The 18487-nt window shown below is 37.8% G+C and overlaps 1 protein-coding gene across 5 annotated transcripts in view; it reads left to right on the forward strand.

The window, feature by feature from the left end:
* adamts10 (ADAM metallopeptidase with thrombospondin type 1 motif, 10) overlaps positions 1-18487 on the forward strand; it is a 72069-nt gene that overhangs the window by 24568 nt on the left and 29014 nt on the right. For all 5 annotated transcript variants that reach the window (XM_017306395.1, XM_008415144.2, XM_017306393.1 and 2 more), the window contains 6 exons: positions 5945-6084; positions 6177-6386; positions 10991-11159; positions 11310-11512; positions 14760-14843; positions 16926-17074. In XM_017306395.1, the coding sequence (XP_017161884.1) occupies positions 5945-6084; positions 6177-6386; positions 10991-11159; positions 11310-11512; positions 14760-14843; positions 16926-17074 (955 nt within the window). The remainder of the gene's footprint in view (positions 1-5944; positions 6085-6176; positions 6387-10990; positions 11160-11309; positions 11513-14759; positions 14844-16925; positions 17075-18487) is intronic.

Below are 18487 nucleotides of genomic sequence, written 5' to 3' on the forward strand. Positions count from 1 at the left end.
CAGTTTGTCATCACCATGTTGTTTAACGATTGTTAAACTACTGTTTTTGACTTTTGTGACACTTTTGGTCTTTAAATAGCATACTATAATTTACAGTAATTTCCTTTGAAGACAACTGCTAAAAAAGATAATGAAATTCAAGTTATAGCTAATATTTACTGGATTTCTCTTGTGTCTGCTTGATTACAAGGAATTACATCCTGCTGGGCATTTTTCATTTTATTTAAAGAGAAATCTTTTACTCTCAACAAGCATCAGGTCTCTTGTACGTCATTTATATCTGAATCCTCACCCATGACCGTCAACCCAAATTTGACATTTTAGCATCCAACAAAATGAAGTTAATTACAGTCTCCATTTCTCTTGGAAGGCAGTGTTCTAGATGTTTTTTAGAGGGATTTAATCTCAGTCAGCCACAAGAACATTAACTGAGTTATGTGCAGATGTTGGAAGATAAGGGCTGGCATGGAGTCGCCATTCCTGCTTATTTCAAACCTCGAGCCAACGGCTGCATTTTAATTCATCCGCACTAAATTCTGAAAAATTATATGTTTAAGATTGTCTAGTAAAAACAAAAAAATTACGTTTTAAATTGTTGAAACGGAAAACTTTGCCTAAAACATCAGTCTAGGTGATAGACTCAATAATGAGTGTCTAATGAGGTCAAAGACCCGATCAGCAAGCGTCTTTAAAACTATATTTTTGATCAAATTTTAGAGTTTTTGCACATGTTCTCTATAGAGGTCATGAACCTGATGTCATTCGCTGCATTTTCATTACAAATGTGTGCAAAACTGTCGATATCTAATGTCACAAAAACACAATTTTGCAATGCCGGTGTTTCCATTACAAAAGAAACGCAACACATCCGACGAAAACACCTGGCTCCGCCCCCATTGATACACGGACAGATGAGATTCCCCGAGTTAACCTAGTGCTGCCCTCTACCACCATTAGTTTGCTGTGTTTTATAATAATAAAACGTGTTTATCATTATTAACGCTTTGGTGCAAAAAACTGGTTGAAAATCGATTTATTTACTGCATGTTTATGTCTGTTAAGGCTAAGATGGAACGGCACTGAAAGCAGCCCTTTAAACCATTCAGACACAAACACAACAGACACAATCAAAACTGTAAGATGACTGATTACCTCGCGATAATAACTCAGAAATAGGCCAAATAGTTTAGATGTATTTTTATTTCTTTCCTACTTACGGAAAGTTTCTGTTTATATCATAGGTTTGCTGTGCCTTTCTATACTAAAGAAAAAGATATAAAACATACGATATTTCACAACGAGATATTAACATTCATGGAAAAACCTTACATAACATTGTATTAAAGCAGAAAGTACGGCGGCCACCATAAGAAAGGCTTACAGTATCAATTATGCCGCAAGAACTAATCAGTAGATTATTGCGAGCGAACGCAAAACCTTTTGCGAGGGGACGCAAAACTTATGCGCTGGAACGCAAAAGTATTGCGAGGGAACGCAAAAGAAAAAAAATTCCCTATGTCCCCTGGAGGGCTCCGTACTATACAGCCAAAAACCAAGTGGAAAAACTTTTTTTTTATCGAAAAACTAGTTGTTTTCGAAATCGGTGGTTACATTAAGCGAATTTATTGTGAAATTATATGGTGAAAGGAAACACAGCTGGTGATTGTATGCTTCCTGAGTGGCTTAAAAAAGGATTTCCATCCAGAGTTGGATTTGCTTGTGTGCCTCTGATTATTCTGGTCAAACATCTAATTTGTTACTCTCTCTACTGCAAACATAGAATTAGACAAAAAATATAATTATTGTCCCACACTGGGGAAATTCAGGTGTAATAGTAGTTCACAAAAAGTAAATAATATAAGATTAGAAATAATGTACTCTGATGTAGTACAACTACATTTTATTACTTTAAAAGAAGTAAATAATGTGCATATGTATTGAACATTAAAAATACATTAACTGTTTTCAATAGTGCATCTGTGCAATGCAGAAAACAGATGTGTAACAAGAGCAGAAATGTTATTTAAAAATAAACCAAACAGTGCAAATGATTGTTGAAATGTCAGCTGTATTTAAACACATTGATTTTATTGCGAGCTGTAATGGTTATAGAGTTTAATGGCTTTTAAGCACATAATTAAATTGATTAGTATTGAGGTTTTAGACTTTGTAGACCAGGAAGGAATTATGTTATTCCTAAAGATGGAGCTCCACTTTATCTAAAAATTATTATATTAAACAACATGAACGGATCATTTCAGGTCCTCAGAGATGATACGGATTAACTGTATTTTCTTTTCTTTTATAAAACTTAGTGCAAAAGAGACCGATCAGCGCTCTGGCCTGGAGGGAGTTGCTCTTTTCCACCCAGAGTACTTCCTTCCACTATTTTCATTTAGCGATAACAGATCCAGGGGCGTGTTTTTTATCAGCACACTAACTTCTGTATGTGAGCCCATTAGTTTGGGTGTTTTCTCCTGTTAAAATCAGTAGCCATGTTTCCACTTCTTGTTTCCATTGATGCTTAATTTCAGTTTCTCAGTAGATTCATGTTTTCTTCTTGTGTTTTATGGGTTTTCTTTTGAACGGCTAAGTTATAAGCAGAGTCAGGTAGTAACTACTTACATTTACTCAGTTACATCTACTTTTTGGGGAAAAAGTACTTTTATTAGTATTTTTATTACTCTGTACTTTTTACTTGAGTAATTTTACCATGAAGTGATTTTTACTCATTTGAGTAAATTGATGCCCTTTTGGAACAAACTATGGAGAAAATGGTCAAAAATAAAATTTCCAATAATTTTGTTTTAACATTATTAATGGACATTTATCAGGACAACAACAAATCAAAATTCTTTTTATGATGACATTTTTTTTATGATAAACGATTTGATAAATACCCACACCATGTTGAGATTTAGATTATTGAGTAGAAATAACTTGAATATAACAAAGAAAAGTCATTTCTTCTTACAGATGTTTTGGAATTTAATGAAAAATTTTAGTTAAGTTTATTAACAAAACAGGAGTGCATTTTGTTAAATTAACTTAGACTTAGATTGATTGTTTGATTGACTTTTTCAAATTAAAATACCAAAAAAATTCAAAGTATTGTTTTATCTTAGTAAATGTCATTCAAATTTTTATTAGTGTAGATAAATGTTAGGCTACATTCAGGAAGATCAAAACTTATCGACATTTTATCAGGAAAGTTACATTCAGATGCTTTTTTCTTTTAAATACAACATGTTTGCTTCTTGTACATCTTTTTTGACTTGGAAGCAACAAACTATCTAATTAGTTCTTGCAGCTAAGTCTCCAGTAAAGTTCGTTGTGATCTTGTAATGTTTCAATGTGTCCCGTTAAACAGTCTGTTTAAAACGTCAAAATCAAGTTATTAAAGCGACATACAGTAGGTGTTGGTGGTCTGGACAGACTGTGTGTGAGCCAGAGGAAGTTGATGGGAAATCCTGTGGAGAAAAAGCCTGCAGCAGCTGTTAAAAAAAACACTCCTCTGGTGTTTTATTGATACAGTAGACTAATTTGTGTTGGTGGTCTTCGTTATTCTGTGTGAGGTCTCAGTAATTTGCATTTCTTTTACGTGTTATAACAGAGCCCTTGTTGTTTTCTCTGCAGGAGTTTTTCTGTGCTTTAGAGATGATGCTGTTGCCACCTTGTTGTGGTTTGTGACAGCTCTGAGTTTCAGGATTACAGCTCCAACGTTTGTGGCCTTTATGTTCTGTGGGATTTTTGAACGCATATTTTCTTAATTTTTTTTTCTTTCCTCATATATTTATTTATTTTCTTTCCTACTTACTGTTATCTGCTTTATTACTTTCTGTATTATTTGTACTTATGTACTTTTGCTTATTTATTTACAGCTCTGGATGGATGTATTAATGTACTGTATATACTAGGTCTGTGTAATAATATCGATTTTGCGATATATATCGATATTTTCTGTCCTAGAAAAAAATCAATATTCATCCGCAAGTATCGTAACATCCAACTGTCACCTTGCTCACTCATTGCTTGCTTTGCCGGGAGAGTGATTAGGTCATCAGGCTTAGAGTGATTCCTTCAGATGTTAAGTGTCAAGGTTAAAAAGGTATCAAACTATTCAGAGCAGGGTACTTGGTGCACTTTATTTACTTTACAAATGCATGTAAGCTACAGTTTGTACTGTTTCAATTAAAAGAAACCACTTTGATTCATTTTGTCCAGCTGTCGACTTTAACTCTGTGTCCATGTCCAACCAGAGCCAGGTATTGTGTAGTTGGTGCTTTTAATCAGTTTTCAGTTGAATTAATTCAGTCCAACTCTATAACAGTCACAAAATGTCACCAAAATCACTCTGTCCCTCTAAAATCTTTTAGAAAATCGCAAAATTATAGTGAATTGTATCACTTGCTGAATATCGCAATATATATCGTATTGTGAGCAGAATATCGTGTATCGTATCGTGAGATTATTGTATCACTATAGCCCTAGTATATACAGCTCTGGACAAAACTAAGAGCCCACTGCACTGAACCCCATTAAAACCCCCCTGGTTTTTCCACCAAATGTTGACTTCTGAATTCTTCCTGAGTTAAGACATTAGTATTATTTGTAAATTAATACTAACTTGGTTTTTTGCATTATTTGAGGTCTGAAAGTGCTGCATTTTTTTTTGTTCTTTTGACAATTTCTCATTTTCTGCAAATAAACACTAAATTTTTGCTTGTAATTTCAGACATGTTATCAGTTGTTCATAGAACAAAAAGAACAATGTTCATTTTATTCAAATGTATATCTATAAAAAGGAAAATCAGAGAAACTGATTATTTTAAGGGGTGTCTTAATGTTTTCCAGAGCTGTATATTCCTTACTTTCTCTTTTGTCTTTTGCACACTTTCACTCACATTAAGTTGCTTTCTTACTTTTTTATCTTATTTCTTATCGACGTTCTTTCTAACTTTTACTTTCACTCACTATTACTTACATTTTTTTTTACATACATTCCTCCTCACTTCTTTTTGCTTACTTTCCTACTTAATTTGACTAACTTTTCCTTTTCTTATCGTCTTATTTCTACCTACTTTTGCTACTTTCACTCACTTTTTCTTACTTATTTTTACTTTCTCCTCTGCTTTTATTTAGTTTTCCTTCTTCCAGCTTTCCTAAATTGCAATAAATTACAAGAAAGATAAAAAATAATCAGAAGCAGACAAGAGACGCATGATAAGAGGAGCTGCAGAGATACGCAGCTCAGGTAGGAGAATATGTTGAGAAGACAACCTTTAGTTGTGCAAATTTGGCCACCGTAGAAAACTAGAGATGAACACATTAATTAGAGGAAAACATGCTAGAATGGTCCAGTCAAAGTCCAGACTTAAAACCAACTCAGAACTTGTGGAAAGACTTTTCTCTCCATCTAGTCTGTCTGAGCTCAACCTATTTTTCAAGAATATTGGGAGAAATTTTAGCCTTGAGATATGAAGGCTGCTGGCGACATAAATAAATATGAGACGAAACGAGTTGCAACTTTAATTTCACTTCCTCTTTACAATTATGTGTTAATTTATGTTGGTTTGTCATGAACTCCAGTGAATCAAACTGAAGATTTTCATTCTAATGTAACATGAGGAAGTTTAAACACTGTGAATACTTTAGTAAGGTGCTGTACTGCTGGAAAACACAGGTCACCTTTTCATTCTGTTCGTTTTTACATTAAATCTCCAATAGGCCCCAGACAGACAGGAAGTATACAATTTCAAGGTAGCCATGGCAACCCCCATTTGGCCTCATGAATGGAGAGTGGTTGTAGTAAGTTGGGGCTTTTCAGTGGAGAACCAGAAGCTCTGATTTTCTTTTCCAGCTTGTTGCAAATACAGAATCACTCGCTGATTAAACTGAATTTTGAAGGATATTTTTATCCCTTCATTGTTTTCCACGTCCACAGCTGCTTTCCTGTCCAGCCTAGGCCAGTATGAGATCGCCATCCCAGTACGTGTAGGACCAAATGACGAGATGCTGGACACAGACAGGACAAAATACCACCAAAGAAGAAGACGAAGCACTGAAGACAGGCTGCCTGACTCTGTATTATACTTTTTCAGACTCTGCAGTGGATCATTTTCAGACCGATCCAGGCGTTTTATGGCTCTCACGTCTCTTCCTCCTTCGTCTCTTAGCTCTTCTACCAGCTGTCCACGTCGCAGAACAACTTCCTGCTGAACCTGACGCTGCAGGGAGGCCTGCTGTCCCGCCAGTTTAGGGTGGAGTACTGGAAGAGGGGCCAGCTAGCCTGGAGCCACCCGTACTCTCCCAATTGTCATTACACGGGTCACCTCCAGGACCAGCCGCACTCTAGCAAAGTGGCGCTGAGCAACTGCAACGGCCTGGTAAGACCCATACCCTGCTGTTGCTGCTCAATCAGAAACTCTTGATTCCTACCTCAAAACAGGACATTTGAACACACCTCAATCCTCTTATAAGCTTAAAACTGCTTTGTTGAATAGGTTAGGATTGGTCTGTGACCTATAGAGCAGTGTTTTTCAACCATTTTTGAGTCAAGGTACACTGTTTTAATTGAAAAAATCCCAAGGCACACCTCCAACTAAAAATGGAAATAAAGATACTCTGTAGCCGCCTATATATAGTCATTCTTATCAAAGTCTCTTGAATAGGAATCAAATAAACACAAAAATGTATTATCACATTTTACATTTCTTATTTCAAATTGCACCTAACATATCCACTTCAAAAATACACCTGAACAGAAACACAACACTGTGGTGTTAAATTTAAAGAAGTTGTAGAAAACGTCAAAGTGTTTTACAAACTAATCCACAAGCATCTTATAGCCAGAATACAGAAAATAATTCTTATTCTGAAAGAAGCAATAATATTTGGGAAACATTTCACTTCATATTCAGTGTTAGAATATGAAGAGTTGCATGTACAAAATGTCAATATCTGCATATTTTACCCACCTGGTGTGAAACCTGTGTTTGGATGAAAACAGATCTGATTTCGTGGCAGAAATTGAAGAAAGACAAAGCTATTCCTCAACATCTCTGTCTCTGTTTTTAGTTTTTATAGTAGCCAGGCTTGAGAAGCTCACTTCACACAGATATGTTGTGGGAAATGGACTCATGCTCTTTCCAACTACTGCTGAGCTTCACTGTCTTTCTAGATTCAGTGCTCTCACCGCTACCTGTAACATTCGTGCATCACTAATTCTCGTTTTAATGTAAAATGCTCTGTACCTACTGCCATCTAGTGGCAAGAACATTACATGATTACGCCGCTGCTACTACTACAGCAGACACTCGAAGATGGCATTATTTGCAGATAATTCATTTTCAAAAAATCTTTTAAAACCAATTACCGTATTTTTCGGACTATAGAGCGCACCATACTAGCACCCTCAATTAAAATAAATAAATAAAACTGGAAGCTGCGCTCGGTGTTCCATTAGGACCCAGCAGAATGCCTCGTCCTAATAAATCTGCTGGACGCAGCACTCCGTCTCCAAAGTCAAACCATGGTTTCGTTCACACCGAGCTTAAGTGCAGCGGCTCTATTTCCCTCCTGTAGTGCCAGATCGACAACCCTCAACTTAAAAGCTGCATGATATGAGTTTGAAAACATTTCTCCGTCGTGCCTGCTGCTAGCATGTGCTTGTTCTAAATGAAAATTAGCACGTTCTTCTTTGATTTACAATTTTGACTTCTAATGATTCACTTCCTGCTAGAGAGCCCCCTGGTGGTTGAAGAAAAATCCGCAGAAAAGCCACAGCGGGCTACAATCCGCATGGTTCAAAGTTAAGAAAAAAAGTAGCAGCTTTTAGTCCGGAAAATACGGTACCATAGTGAAATTGAATAATTTCCACGGCACACCTGACGATCACTCACGGCACACTAGTGTGCCGCGGAACAGTGGTTGAAAAACACTGCTATAGAGAACATGTTTATTACATTCTTAGCACAAAATCACTCTTAAATTATGAAATTTTAGTTCGGTCATTCCTGTCTATTTCGATCCCCTTTCAGAATGAGATGTTTTAGGGCTTATTTTAAATCCAATTATGCAACTGCATATCTTTGAAAAGCATTAGTGCAGCCTCCTGCACAACCAACATGAATTAAGCAAGTTGTTTCTGAATGGTAAGTGAACAACAAAAAACTTGTCTTTTCTAGAAGTGGTAAAACCAGCTGAACAAAGGTTCTGGAACTCAGTTTGGGTTGCTAGGTGACAGATTGTGCTTCACTGGGGTTGCTGGTAACGATGCAGTCCCTCCTTCATTAGGTTTTTGAAACATTAACTTATTGTCAAAAACGCTTGTTTGGGTTTTTTTAAGCGCTTTGGTAGTCGAGGCCCAAATGGATAAAGACGTGCAAAATCTGTTTAGATCTCAAACCACTCTGCTGTGACATCTCATGTGCAGTTATGTTAAATCTTAACTCAAGATAAGTATCTTAAAGGAGACATTTCTCTAATCTCTGGGTTTTACTCCCACAGAAAAATGACCAAATATAGAGAAGAATGCGGTTCCTGCTGTTGTAGATTTACAAGTTGGCAAGAAAATGTACTAAAACACCCAGATTCATTTTCTGTTTTACTTTGCTTTGTCAATTTCAAACACCGTTTTGTACTAAATACAATAAAAATCAAACTTTCTTACCTTCTCACAATGTTTATAAGATCTTAAATGTATTTATTTTCCCAGCTATATGTAAATATATACAAACAGTTCTGTTACAGATGATACGTCATCATCCATACTTGGTAGGGTCTTCCTGTTACAGTGGGCGTGATTCCAAAGACTCTTCTTGTTTCATATTTTTTAATTATTTATTTCCTTTGAAAAACAATGAAAAGTTAATTTTACCTAAAATTTCTGGTCATCTTTTCAGACATTTCAAGGTTTAAACTCTCCTAAATTCGCTGAAAAAAAGAGAGCCTGTCATTGAATTTAATACATTTAATTAATCTGTAATCAAATTAAGTAAATAAGTTGTCAGGTTAAACAAATGTAAATGAAGTAAGTTTGACCAACTTCATTCAGTTACTTTTTGATTTTTTTAAGTAGGAGCTTTCTTCTTTTTTCAGTGTAGTTTTGGTAGTTTTCTGCATTTTTTTGACTCTTAATTTTAAAGAGTTCTTTGAAAAATCTTGCTAATTTTTTTTTTAACCTCCTATAGGGATTATTCTTTGAATATTGCATTACTTAGAACCAAATCATAGTCAGAATAAACATGTTTTTAGTAACGTGCTACTTAAAAAAATGCTGAAGTAAAAGTTAAATAATCTAAAAAGTTGTTGCATTTCACTTTTTTAGATTCTCTACAAACGTTTTTCTATTCAGGGATGTTTTGGTTTTGATTTAACATTGGATTCAGTGATGTTAAATCTACCTCACCACAGTAATTTTTTTCAGTGTAGAAAACTTGAGATGATGAGTTGTTTAGACTTATTTAGCGCTTACTGTATCGAAGCACAGATTCCCTTTCATTCAGAGTTTTCTCATGAGGTCATCTCTTCAAATCACAACAGATCGCCGCCATCTGTTTGATGATGCTTCCAAGTTTCTGCTCATCCAAATCCTTTGACCGGCGATTCTCAATCGTGATGCATCAACGCACTCTGCTCTACCCGCCGCGTATCCTCTCACTACAAAACAGCAGGACCCACAATAGTGTTTCGGACGTGCTCAGAAAGCGTTAAAAAGCCTCACACGTAATTAGTGTTGGTCGGACCAGCATGAGGGCATTCACCAGTGAGCACGCTGTGTGTCCGAGGGAGCGTCACTAACCTCATTATGGGATTTAAAAGGCGCTTTGAACGTCGCCGCGGCGAGTCGATGGGGAGACACTCGCTCTGAGCGGGGCCGACACATCTGAGCAGAATCAAAGGAAGTGTTAGTGTATCGCTCTCTGTCTCACTCACTCATTTTTCTCGCTCTCATTCACCCTTTCATGCTCTCTTGTGTGTTCCTGATCCTCTGGTCAAACAAGTCCAGCGTTTCTCCGTGGGAGGGGAAGGGACATCGTGCATCACTCTCTCAAAATATGGACCACTCTAAATATGAAACATGTGTTATGATTAGTTATGTAGCCCTTTTCAGACCGTGGTAACAAAAAATTACTACCCATCCACAGATAATTATCCTCTATTTTTTATTCATTAAAACTTTTATTTAATCAGGAAAGCGATTAAAGCTGCAGTATGTAACTTTTATGAAAAATATTTTTTTCACATATTTGTTGAAACTCTCATTATGTTGTGACAGTTTGCTGTCTAGAAACAACCAATCGGAGCCATGCGGCGGGTCTTAGCGCTGTCAATCATCCCTCCACGTGGTGATGCTCAGCCCTTTGCTCTCTGCTATGCTGCAGCTACAACTAGCCTGTAGTGAATGCTCAGGCTAGTTAGTTAGCCACTGATGGTGGATAAATGGTGGCTGAAAAACAATATAAGTGTTTCATATGAGTCAATATTTATAATTATTGATCCGTTTTTTGTTTTAAATATCTGAAATGCAGCCAAACTGGCAGCGTATTCACAGTTTTCACTCCACAGCGTTGTTTTTCATATTTAAGTATTTAAGCAGTTATGAGGCGCAGAGGTGAAACCTTAAACTGCTGCTGCGCCAGTTACTCAGCAGGTTGTTGCTAGGTAACCACAGAATGAATGAGTTGCTAGGTAACCAAAGAGAGAGAGAGTTGGTTGTTTCCACCAACTTTTCTGAGCTAGCTGTGGCTAAAGTCTCTCCACTTCCTACATAACCCAGAATGCTGTGCCGTTCTGGATTGGAGTCAATTGAAATGATTGAATATTGTGTCAGGTGTATTATGGATCGATATTGATCTATCACCATATATATTGTTGATTATCTATTGTTCAGCTCTATTTAGCAGTAAACGTTTCAGGTTTTTATTGCAGGCTTCCATGTTATCCTGCTTTGTTTTACCTCTTTGCTCTCCTTATCTGTGTCTCACAGCAGGGGGTGATTGTTGCAGGGGGAGAGGAGTACCTCATTGAACCGCTTGTCTCACCAGATAACCAAACCCGGACAGAGAGGGGGGAGAGGACAGAAGGGCGCCCCCATGTGGTTTACAAACGCTCATCTCTGCGCTATCAGTACAAGGGCCGCTCCTGCGGGGTCATTGGTGAGAAAATTTGCATTCTGGTGTCGATTGGCAAACTAGACCGTGCTGAAAATGTTTTTTTCTTATTCTTATTAAGTACCTGGGTGGAGAACCTCTGCCTTAATCTCACAATATACTATAGAAATCATGAATGTGTGTGGTTTACCTCAGATGAGAAGCCAATGAAAGGCGCGTCGTGGTGGCAGCGGACCCTGAAGACGCCGCCTCACCATGTCGGCCGCAGCCAGCTGCCCCTGAAGCGCTCGGTCAGTCAGGAGCGCTACGTGGAGACGCTGGTGGTGGCCGACAAGATGATGGTGGGATACCACGGCCGCAGGGACATTGAGCAGTACATCCTGGCCGTCATGAATATTGTAAGTGTCACAACACAAAAGATTCACAGACATGCAAGTTAATTAAATGAACTATTTACTGCTTACATCATATGACCTCTACCTGATGTAAGTAGTAAACATTACTATACAGTTCTATAATATAGAGAGATTATCAATCAATGTCACGTTGCATCAACAGCCACTCGACTGAGCATGTCGCTTTCAGAACGCAGGCAAAAATACATTGTTATAACCAAACTATTTACAATAAGGCTAATGAAATCATTTACAACTTGCAGCCAGTGCAACTCACCTCTCTGCACCCAGTGCAACTCTCGTACGCAGCTTTGCAGCGTCTGCAGTTGTCAGAGGTTTTATTTTTGGCAGAGCGTCTCTGTACCTTGCACTGCCTCGTATTTGTTATTTCTGAAGGCTTAGTTTATCACCTGCCTCAATGGATTCATCTACATCTTCGTTTTTCCTCTAAACAAGACCAAAACGGGAAGAAAAGATTGTATTTTATTTGTCCTTTGCACTCTAAATTAGATTTTTTTAAAATAAAAAAGTAAAGTTTATAAAAACCCTATTCTGGTGCCCTTATTGCTCACTATGTATGTTCATCTTATTTATAGAGACTCGACGAATCTTAATGAAAGTTGACGAGTTTACCATGAACAAATTTCTTTAATATTGCTAGTAAATAATGCCCGACGTTTGGGACATTTGCTCTCATCGCTTATCGACTCACCTGCATTTAACGCTAATCAGTCATTAAGACGCGTCTCATTCACTAATGTTAATTTGGTAGCATAACTTATTTTATCACGCTAAGATAAACAGTTGTAGTACACTGACTGACAACATGCTAGCTAATGTTAAAATGGCAAGATGAACGCAGGTAACCATGGCAACCAGTGAGCATTTAAAGGCCGCCCGGCTCTTGCTGCTGCAGTCAAGTCGCACCTGCATCCACTGTGTTTACAAACGGATAATCCCTCTATATTCAGAGTTGGGTAGTAACTAGATACATTTACTCAATTACATTTTCTTGAATAAAGTTTTTAATTGACTGTCAACAGTGTGATCTTCCCAAAAAAATCAGTGGTTATGCCCCAATGTAAGCATGTTGAGCACAGTGTAGGAGGGTGGTGATTTGGGCTGTCATGAAAGCACAGGACCTGTGCAGTGTGGAAGTTTAGAATCATTTTTATTATATTGTTATATGTGAAACACTCCAAATAATAGAGGATGTACTTCTTTTCCACCATGTTTCTATCAAAAAATTTCATGGACTGAATTAAATTAGCTATAAAACTAATCAGTGTTGTTAAAAATAGCAGGAAAGAAGCAAAGCTAGTATTTAGTGCATTCTTCCTCCCAGGGGGAAACCAAAGCACGCTTCAGTTTCAAGTCGCCTCCTTTTTGTTTCATTGAGGATCTTCTCGTGCTAAACTCTGAAACCACACACACTCACATGCTGGGAATGTATTTAATGAAAGACTTTTTAAAGAAAAAACGTCCAGACATCAAAAAATGGAACTTAATTTAGAAAAAGACTAAACTTAACCAGACAGAATGGTCAGATTGAGGCTTCGGTGCCACTTATTACTTTAGTTGTAAGCAGAAGAGTCTGTTTACGGGAAATGTTTGTTTGGAGGTAGTGTGTGAACTTTTTATTTCACACACTTCCCATTAAAATACTTTAATATATTTTAATGGGAACACAAAGTAGAGGATAAGTGTAAAATGTAATTTAAACACCTGACATTAAAAGTAAATTTAAACATTAGAGAACAAACATCATCATGAAGAGGAAGGGCCACATTAGACATGGTAGGCATGGTAACTCTGGAGGAGCTGCAGAGATCCAAGGCTCAGGTGGGAGAATTTATTGATGCATTTAAATTGTGGGAAGAGTGAAAAGAAGAAAACTTGCATGCAGTTTTGCCTAAGGCCGCATCTTTCCACAGGAAAGCTGTGGAAGACGACGTTTTGGTAAGATGGAAAAAAGGTCTGAAAAGATTAATCAGATTAATTGTGATGAAGCAGTTATTGAAATAATCGCCAATTAGGCCTGTCACAATCATCAGTAAATCAATTAATCGTATAATAAATTTAAACAAACTCAATAATTTTCATTGGCCTGATTTATCGTTTCTCTTTTTTTTCTTTCTACCAAAAACTGGATGATAAAAGTCTTCAGTTTGGTGATTTGGTCTCAACTAGCCCTTTTTTTAAGGACAATTTTGTTTACAAAGACTTCAAAATTCATTTTATTTGTCATTTTGTTTATTTATTTTAGATATTTAAAATATCTTCCAGTTCCATCGTTAAATGTTAATTAAAATTTAAAGTTTACAGATCTTGGAGAATGTGTTCATTGTTATTTTTATCATTACATTGCTTAAAAAAGGGTCTCAAATCTGCCTTTTTGTTTATCGCAATAATTTCTAAAACAATTTCTCGTACAGCAAAATTTGTTATAGCAAGCCTATTATCAATAATCATTAACTGGAGCTAAAAAGGCCATTTGCTGAAAGTACAACACACTCAGAGTAAATAAACCAAAACTGTGCAAAAATATTTTGTTTTTGTATTTTGTTTAAGTTCTGTTTTGTTTTTGTCCTAAATGTATCAATTTTAATGTGTTTTTATTTGTATATTTTATTTTTGTTAATCATCCTCTTGTCTGATTGGTTATTTGTTATTTTGTAGATCAATACCTCTGTTTGTTAGTCGGTAATGTTTGTTTTGCTTGCAGTAATTGGTGAGTAATTAAAAAAGTTACCGTATTTTTTTAGCTACAGATTCATCCTTTGCTACAACTGAACAAGAGTTCACTAAAGAAATGCTGTATCGACTTATTTAAAAAATATATTATTTGAATTGAGTGAATGTGAAACTGTTCCACAAGAGGAATTCTGGGTAAGATATTTGTACAGACAGTTTGTTTTTTTTTATCTTAGGTGCAAATTATATATTTGCATTATATATATATATATATATATATGTACAGCTTTGGCTCTGATTGTGTTGTTTTTTTTTTAAAAAAATCACCTTTTTGTTAGAGTATGTATATTTCGTTTAATGATTAGTTGATTATTAAATCTGTTGACAATGATTTCAATTATTGATTAATCGTGATTAATCATTTCCGCCCTAGTTTAAAGTGGACCGTTGTGTCGTTATTTTCTGTCCCAGTGTTGTCTGGTCTGAGCTGTGCTGAGGTCCTCCGGTTCATCGGCCGTTTTTAAGACTGGTCTTTTCTTGTTTCCCTGGAGGTCAGGTTGCCAAACTGTTCCATGATTCTAGCCTGGGGAATGCAGTCAACATCGTGGTGACACGACTCATCCTGCTCATGGAAGACCAGGTCAGTCAACAGCTGCATGTCTCTCTCTGAGTTTGTCCTCATAAATCTCTGTGTAAATTAGTGGCTTAACTGTTGTTTCCTCCACCCTACCCAGCGACCTTTGTGTGTGTGTGTGTGTGTGTGTGTGTGTGTGTGTGTGTGTGTGTGTGTGTGGCTGTTATGAATGGCGGCTGTAGTGACGGGAATGAGAGGGTGTAAGGACGGTAAGTAGAGAGAGAGATGATTGAACGGAGGTGGAAAAAGTCGGGCAGTGAGGGGAGTTTTGTACCTGTCGCACAGAGCTGCTTTGTGACTGTCGTGTATGTTGCTGTGGAAAACAGGCAGCTCTCTGACGCTTTCCCAGGACGTAGAACATCTACGAGATGGATTTATATACTCTGTCCCACACTACTCTGTGTGGTACAGTAATCTCATGTTCCTTTATATTTTGCCTTCAAACAGCCTTGCTTTGTTTTATGCTTTCTTAAACATGTTAGGATAGTTCTATGGGTTACACAAAATATGTTCAGCACATTTTTTTGTACCAGATCATTCTCAGATGATGAGATTTTAGTGTGCTCGGTTCTGCCTATTTTGAGCTCCTTTCAGAACAAACTGTTCTGTCACTTTAAATCTAAATAAGCTGCTGCTGGCCACTCTCCCCCCAACTCAACATTTCCACTTGCATATAAAAAGGGCTGCAAACAGATACCACCATACATCTTTAAAAAGCAAAAGTAGAGCCTCCTGCACAACGAACAACAATGCAGCAAGTGGTTTCTGGATGGTAAGACAACAACAAAACACTCGTCTTTTCCAGCAGCCATTGAAAAGCAGAAAAACCAGCTGGCAAAATGTTCTGGAACTCAGTTTGGGTTGCTAGGTAACGGGGCTGGGCTTTGATGGGGTTGCTAGGTAACAGGTCTAGGCTTTGCTGGGGTTGCTAGGTGACTTCTGACGTTATATGTGGAAGGTTTTTGAAGCAAAAAACATAAATTTATTGCCTAAAACGGACTGGGTATTTTTTTCATCAACATTAAGGAATTATTGACTTAAAACAAGCTTCTATATCTTGCTGAAAATTTATTTGTAAGTTTGTTTAGATTTTTCTCAATTATAAGATATTTGTACTAGAAACTAGACCAACTTTACTATTTCAGAAGAAATTGTGAAATTCTTGCTTTTTCAAGGTTCCGCGTTTGCAGAAGCTGATTTTAGTGTTGATTGTAAACTAAAATGTTACCAAGGAAAGCATGATTTTTAATCCAGCTGAGGTCAGCATGCACCTCCAGAAGAAGCACCGGGACTAAAAACCGCCTCACTGAGCTGCTTGCATGATGTAAGCCAGAGACCGGCGGCCAGAGTCCCCCACCTGACCACAGGGCAGGAGTTCAGCTCATAAAAAGTCCATGACCTTACCAGTGTAGCTCTGGAGATGACTGAACCACCTGCCTGCCTTGTAAATGACTGTATTAGCTAGCCATTAACAGCATGTGGTGGGACTCCTCGGCCCGCTCCTTCGGGTATTACGCAGTGGCTTTGAGGTTTCCTCCTTAGCTGTCTTGTTAAGGAACATTTATGATTCATCGTGCCTTAAAATAATCTCTGGAGCCTCCCGCCCGGATGTGTTTGTTATCTAAATGAGAGAACATGTAAATGTTAGTCTCATTAGCGGTGTTTTAGCTTTTCTGTGAGGGGGTAGGGTGGGTTCACCAGTTTTGCTCTGCACAAGCAGAGCAGGGGTTTCTGCAAGAGGTTTCCAAGTCCGAAAAGAAAGTCAAAGCTGTGCCTGGAAAGGGAAAACGATGCCATGAGTGGGCCCAGAGATGAGGGACTGTGGGATGAGACAATTACCAGTTATGTCACCGCATGCATTCCTGGGTTACGAGTTCTCGCCAGCTGTGGCCAGCAGAGCACTCCCTCAGCTCCCACATAATACGGCGAATCTACACAGTTTTAACAGATAGGAAAGACTAACATAGTGTGAGGGGAAAATAACCTCAGAACAGAGCAACTGTTCTGCATTTAACAAAGCAAAATGCATAACCTTATTTTTCCAGACGTGCCTCTGAGTTTGCGTTTCCCTCCTTTCTTCTCTTCCAGCCAACACTGGAGATCAACCATCATGCTGGGAAGTCTTTGGACAGTTTCTGTAAGTGGCAGAAAACCATCCAGCACCGCAGCAGCAGCTACGGGAACGCCATCCCGGACAACGGCATCGCTCACCACGACAACGCCGTGCTCATCACCAGGTAACGCAAGACAACCACAGAAGGGAGTGTGAAACGGAACCATCTTGACTTATGAATCAACCAGAACTTTAAACATGAGATTTACTTCATTATGTTATTCCCTCGTCAAAAACATACCTGGAGTGTTGCCTTGATCCTTCCGTGCATGTTTGAGAAATCCTTTCATCTCCATGGCAACCATTCAACTGTGCAAAACGCCTGGTTGGATCTAGCTCCGGCTTTGAGACGCAGCTCCTCCTTAAAGCTGCTGTTTCCAAACACTCAGCTCCTTCAGACTAGCCAGCAGCAATTAGCTAACACCTGGTGGAACTTTGCATCTGCTGAGCTCATTATAGGAGCTAATTCTCAGTGAAACTCTGGTAAAAACGTTACTAGAGGTCTAATAGAAGAGCCATGGGATGATGACTTTCTGAGTTTGTAAACAGACAGAGGCCCAACTTCAAGGCATTAAATTACAAAGTCACATTTCTTTTAAGTCATATTTTATACATGCAACATTTTTATAACAACTAAAGATAGAACAGTTACTTTACTGTGCTATAAAACGGCACTATATTCCTGAAAATCATAATACTGCCCCTTCAGGATGTTAATTTTGATGATTTAATTACATAGATTTTATTGTGCTAAAAGCTTTAATGCGTTTAGGGTTTTTTTGACGTACTAAATCTCAGAGCGTGTCCTTTAATTGTGTCTCTGGTAGACTACTGCCCCTTTAATTAAAGATGATGGTGGCAGTGTTTTGGTCTGCGGCTGTTTTGCTGCCTCTTCCCATAACTGATGGTATCACAAGTTCTGCTCGTTAAATGAATATCTCAAAGAATAGTGTCTGGTCGTCGATATGTGGCCTTAAGCTTGGGTTTTGCGGCAGGACGATAATCTGAATCCACCTTTCAATGTCTCAAAAAACAGTTTTAAGTAAAGGTTGTTAGTTAAATCTGCATTCAATGCTGTGGTTTGACTTTAAACAGGCCTTGCCTGCTAAAAACTTGCTAATGTTGGTGAATTAAAGCAACTCTGCAAATGAAAAGGAAAAGAGTTGCCAAGAATGAGACCGCAAAAAGCTATCCAAAGCGAAGCAGCATGTGTTTGTTTTTTCTTAATCTCTGAGGAAAATCGCAGGTGTTTTACAGGAATAAGAAAAAAACTCTCAGCTGTTGTCTGAGAAACTGTTTTTCCACAGTCTCATAAATACATTAGAGAAAATGCATTTCCCTTCTAAACAGATCTTTGAAATTACCCGTCTTCTGTGAGAACAAGCAGAACCAGACAGGATTCAAACCCAGACACTTTTTGCTACCAGGCAACTGTAGTCCCGTATTTTCAGTACTATAAGGCGCACCGTATGATAAGGTGCGCGTTATAGTCTGGAAAATACGGTAATTTGGCAGAGTACATATGAAAACTACGGGA

This window comes from Poecilia reticulata, linkage group LG8, assembly GCF_000633615.1.
Source record: "Poecilia reticulata strain Guanapo linkage group LG8, Guppy_female_1.0+MT, whole genome shotgun sequence".
Classification (NCBI taxonomy): domain Eukaryota; kingdom Metazoa; phylum Chordata; class Actinopteri; order Cyprinodontiformes; family Poeciliidae; genus Poecilia; species Poecilia reticulata.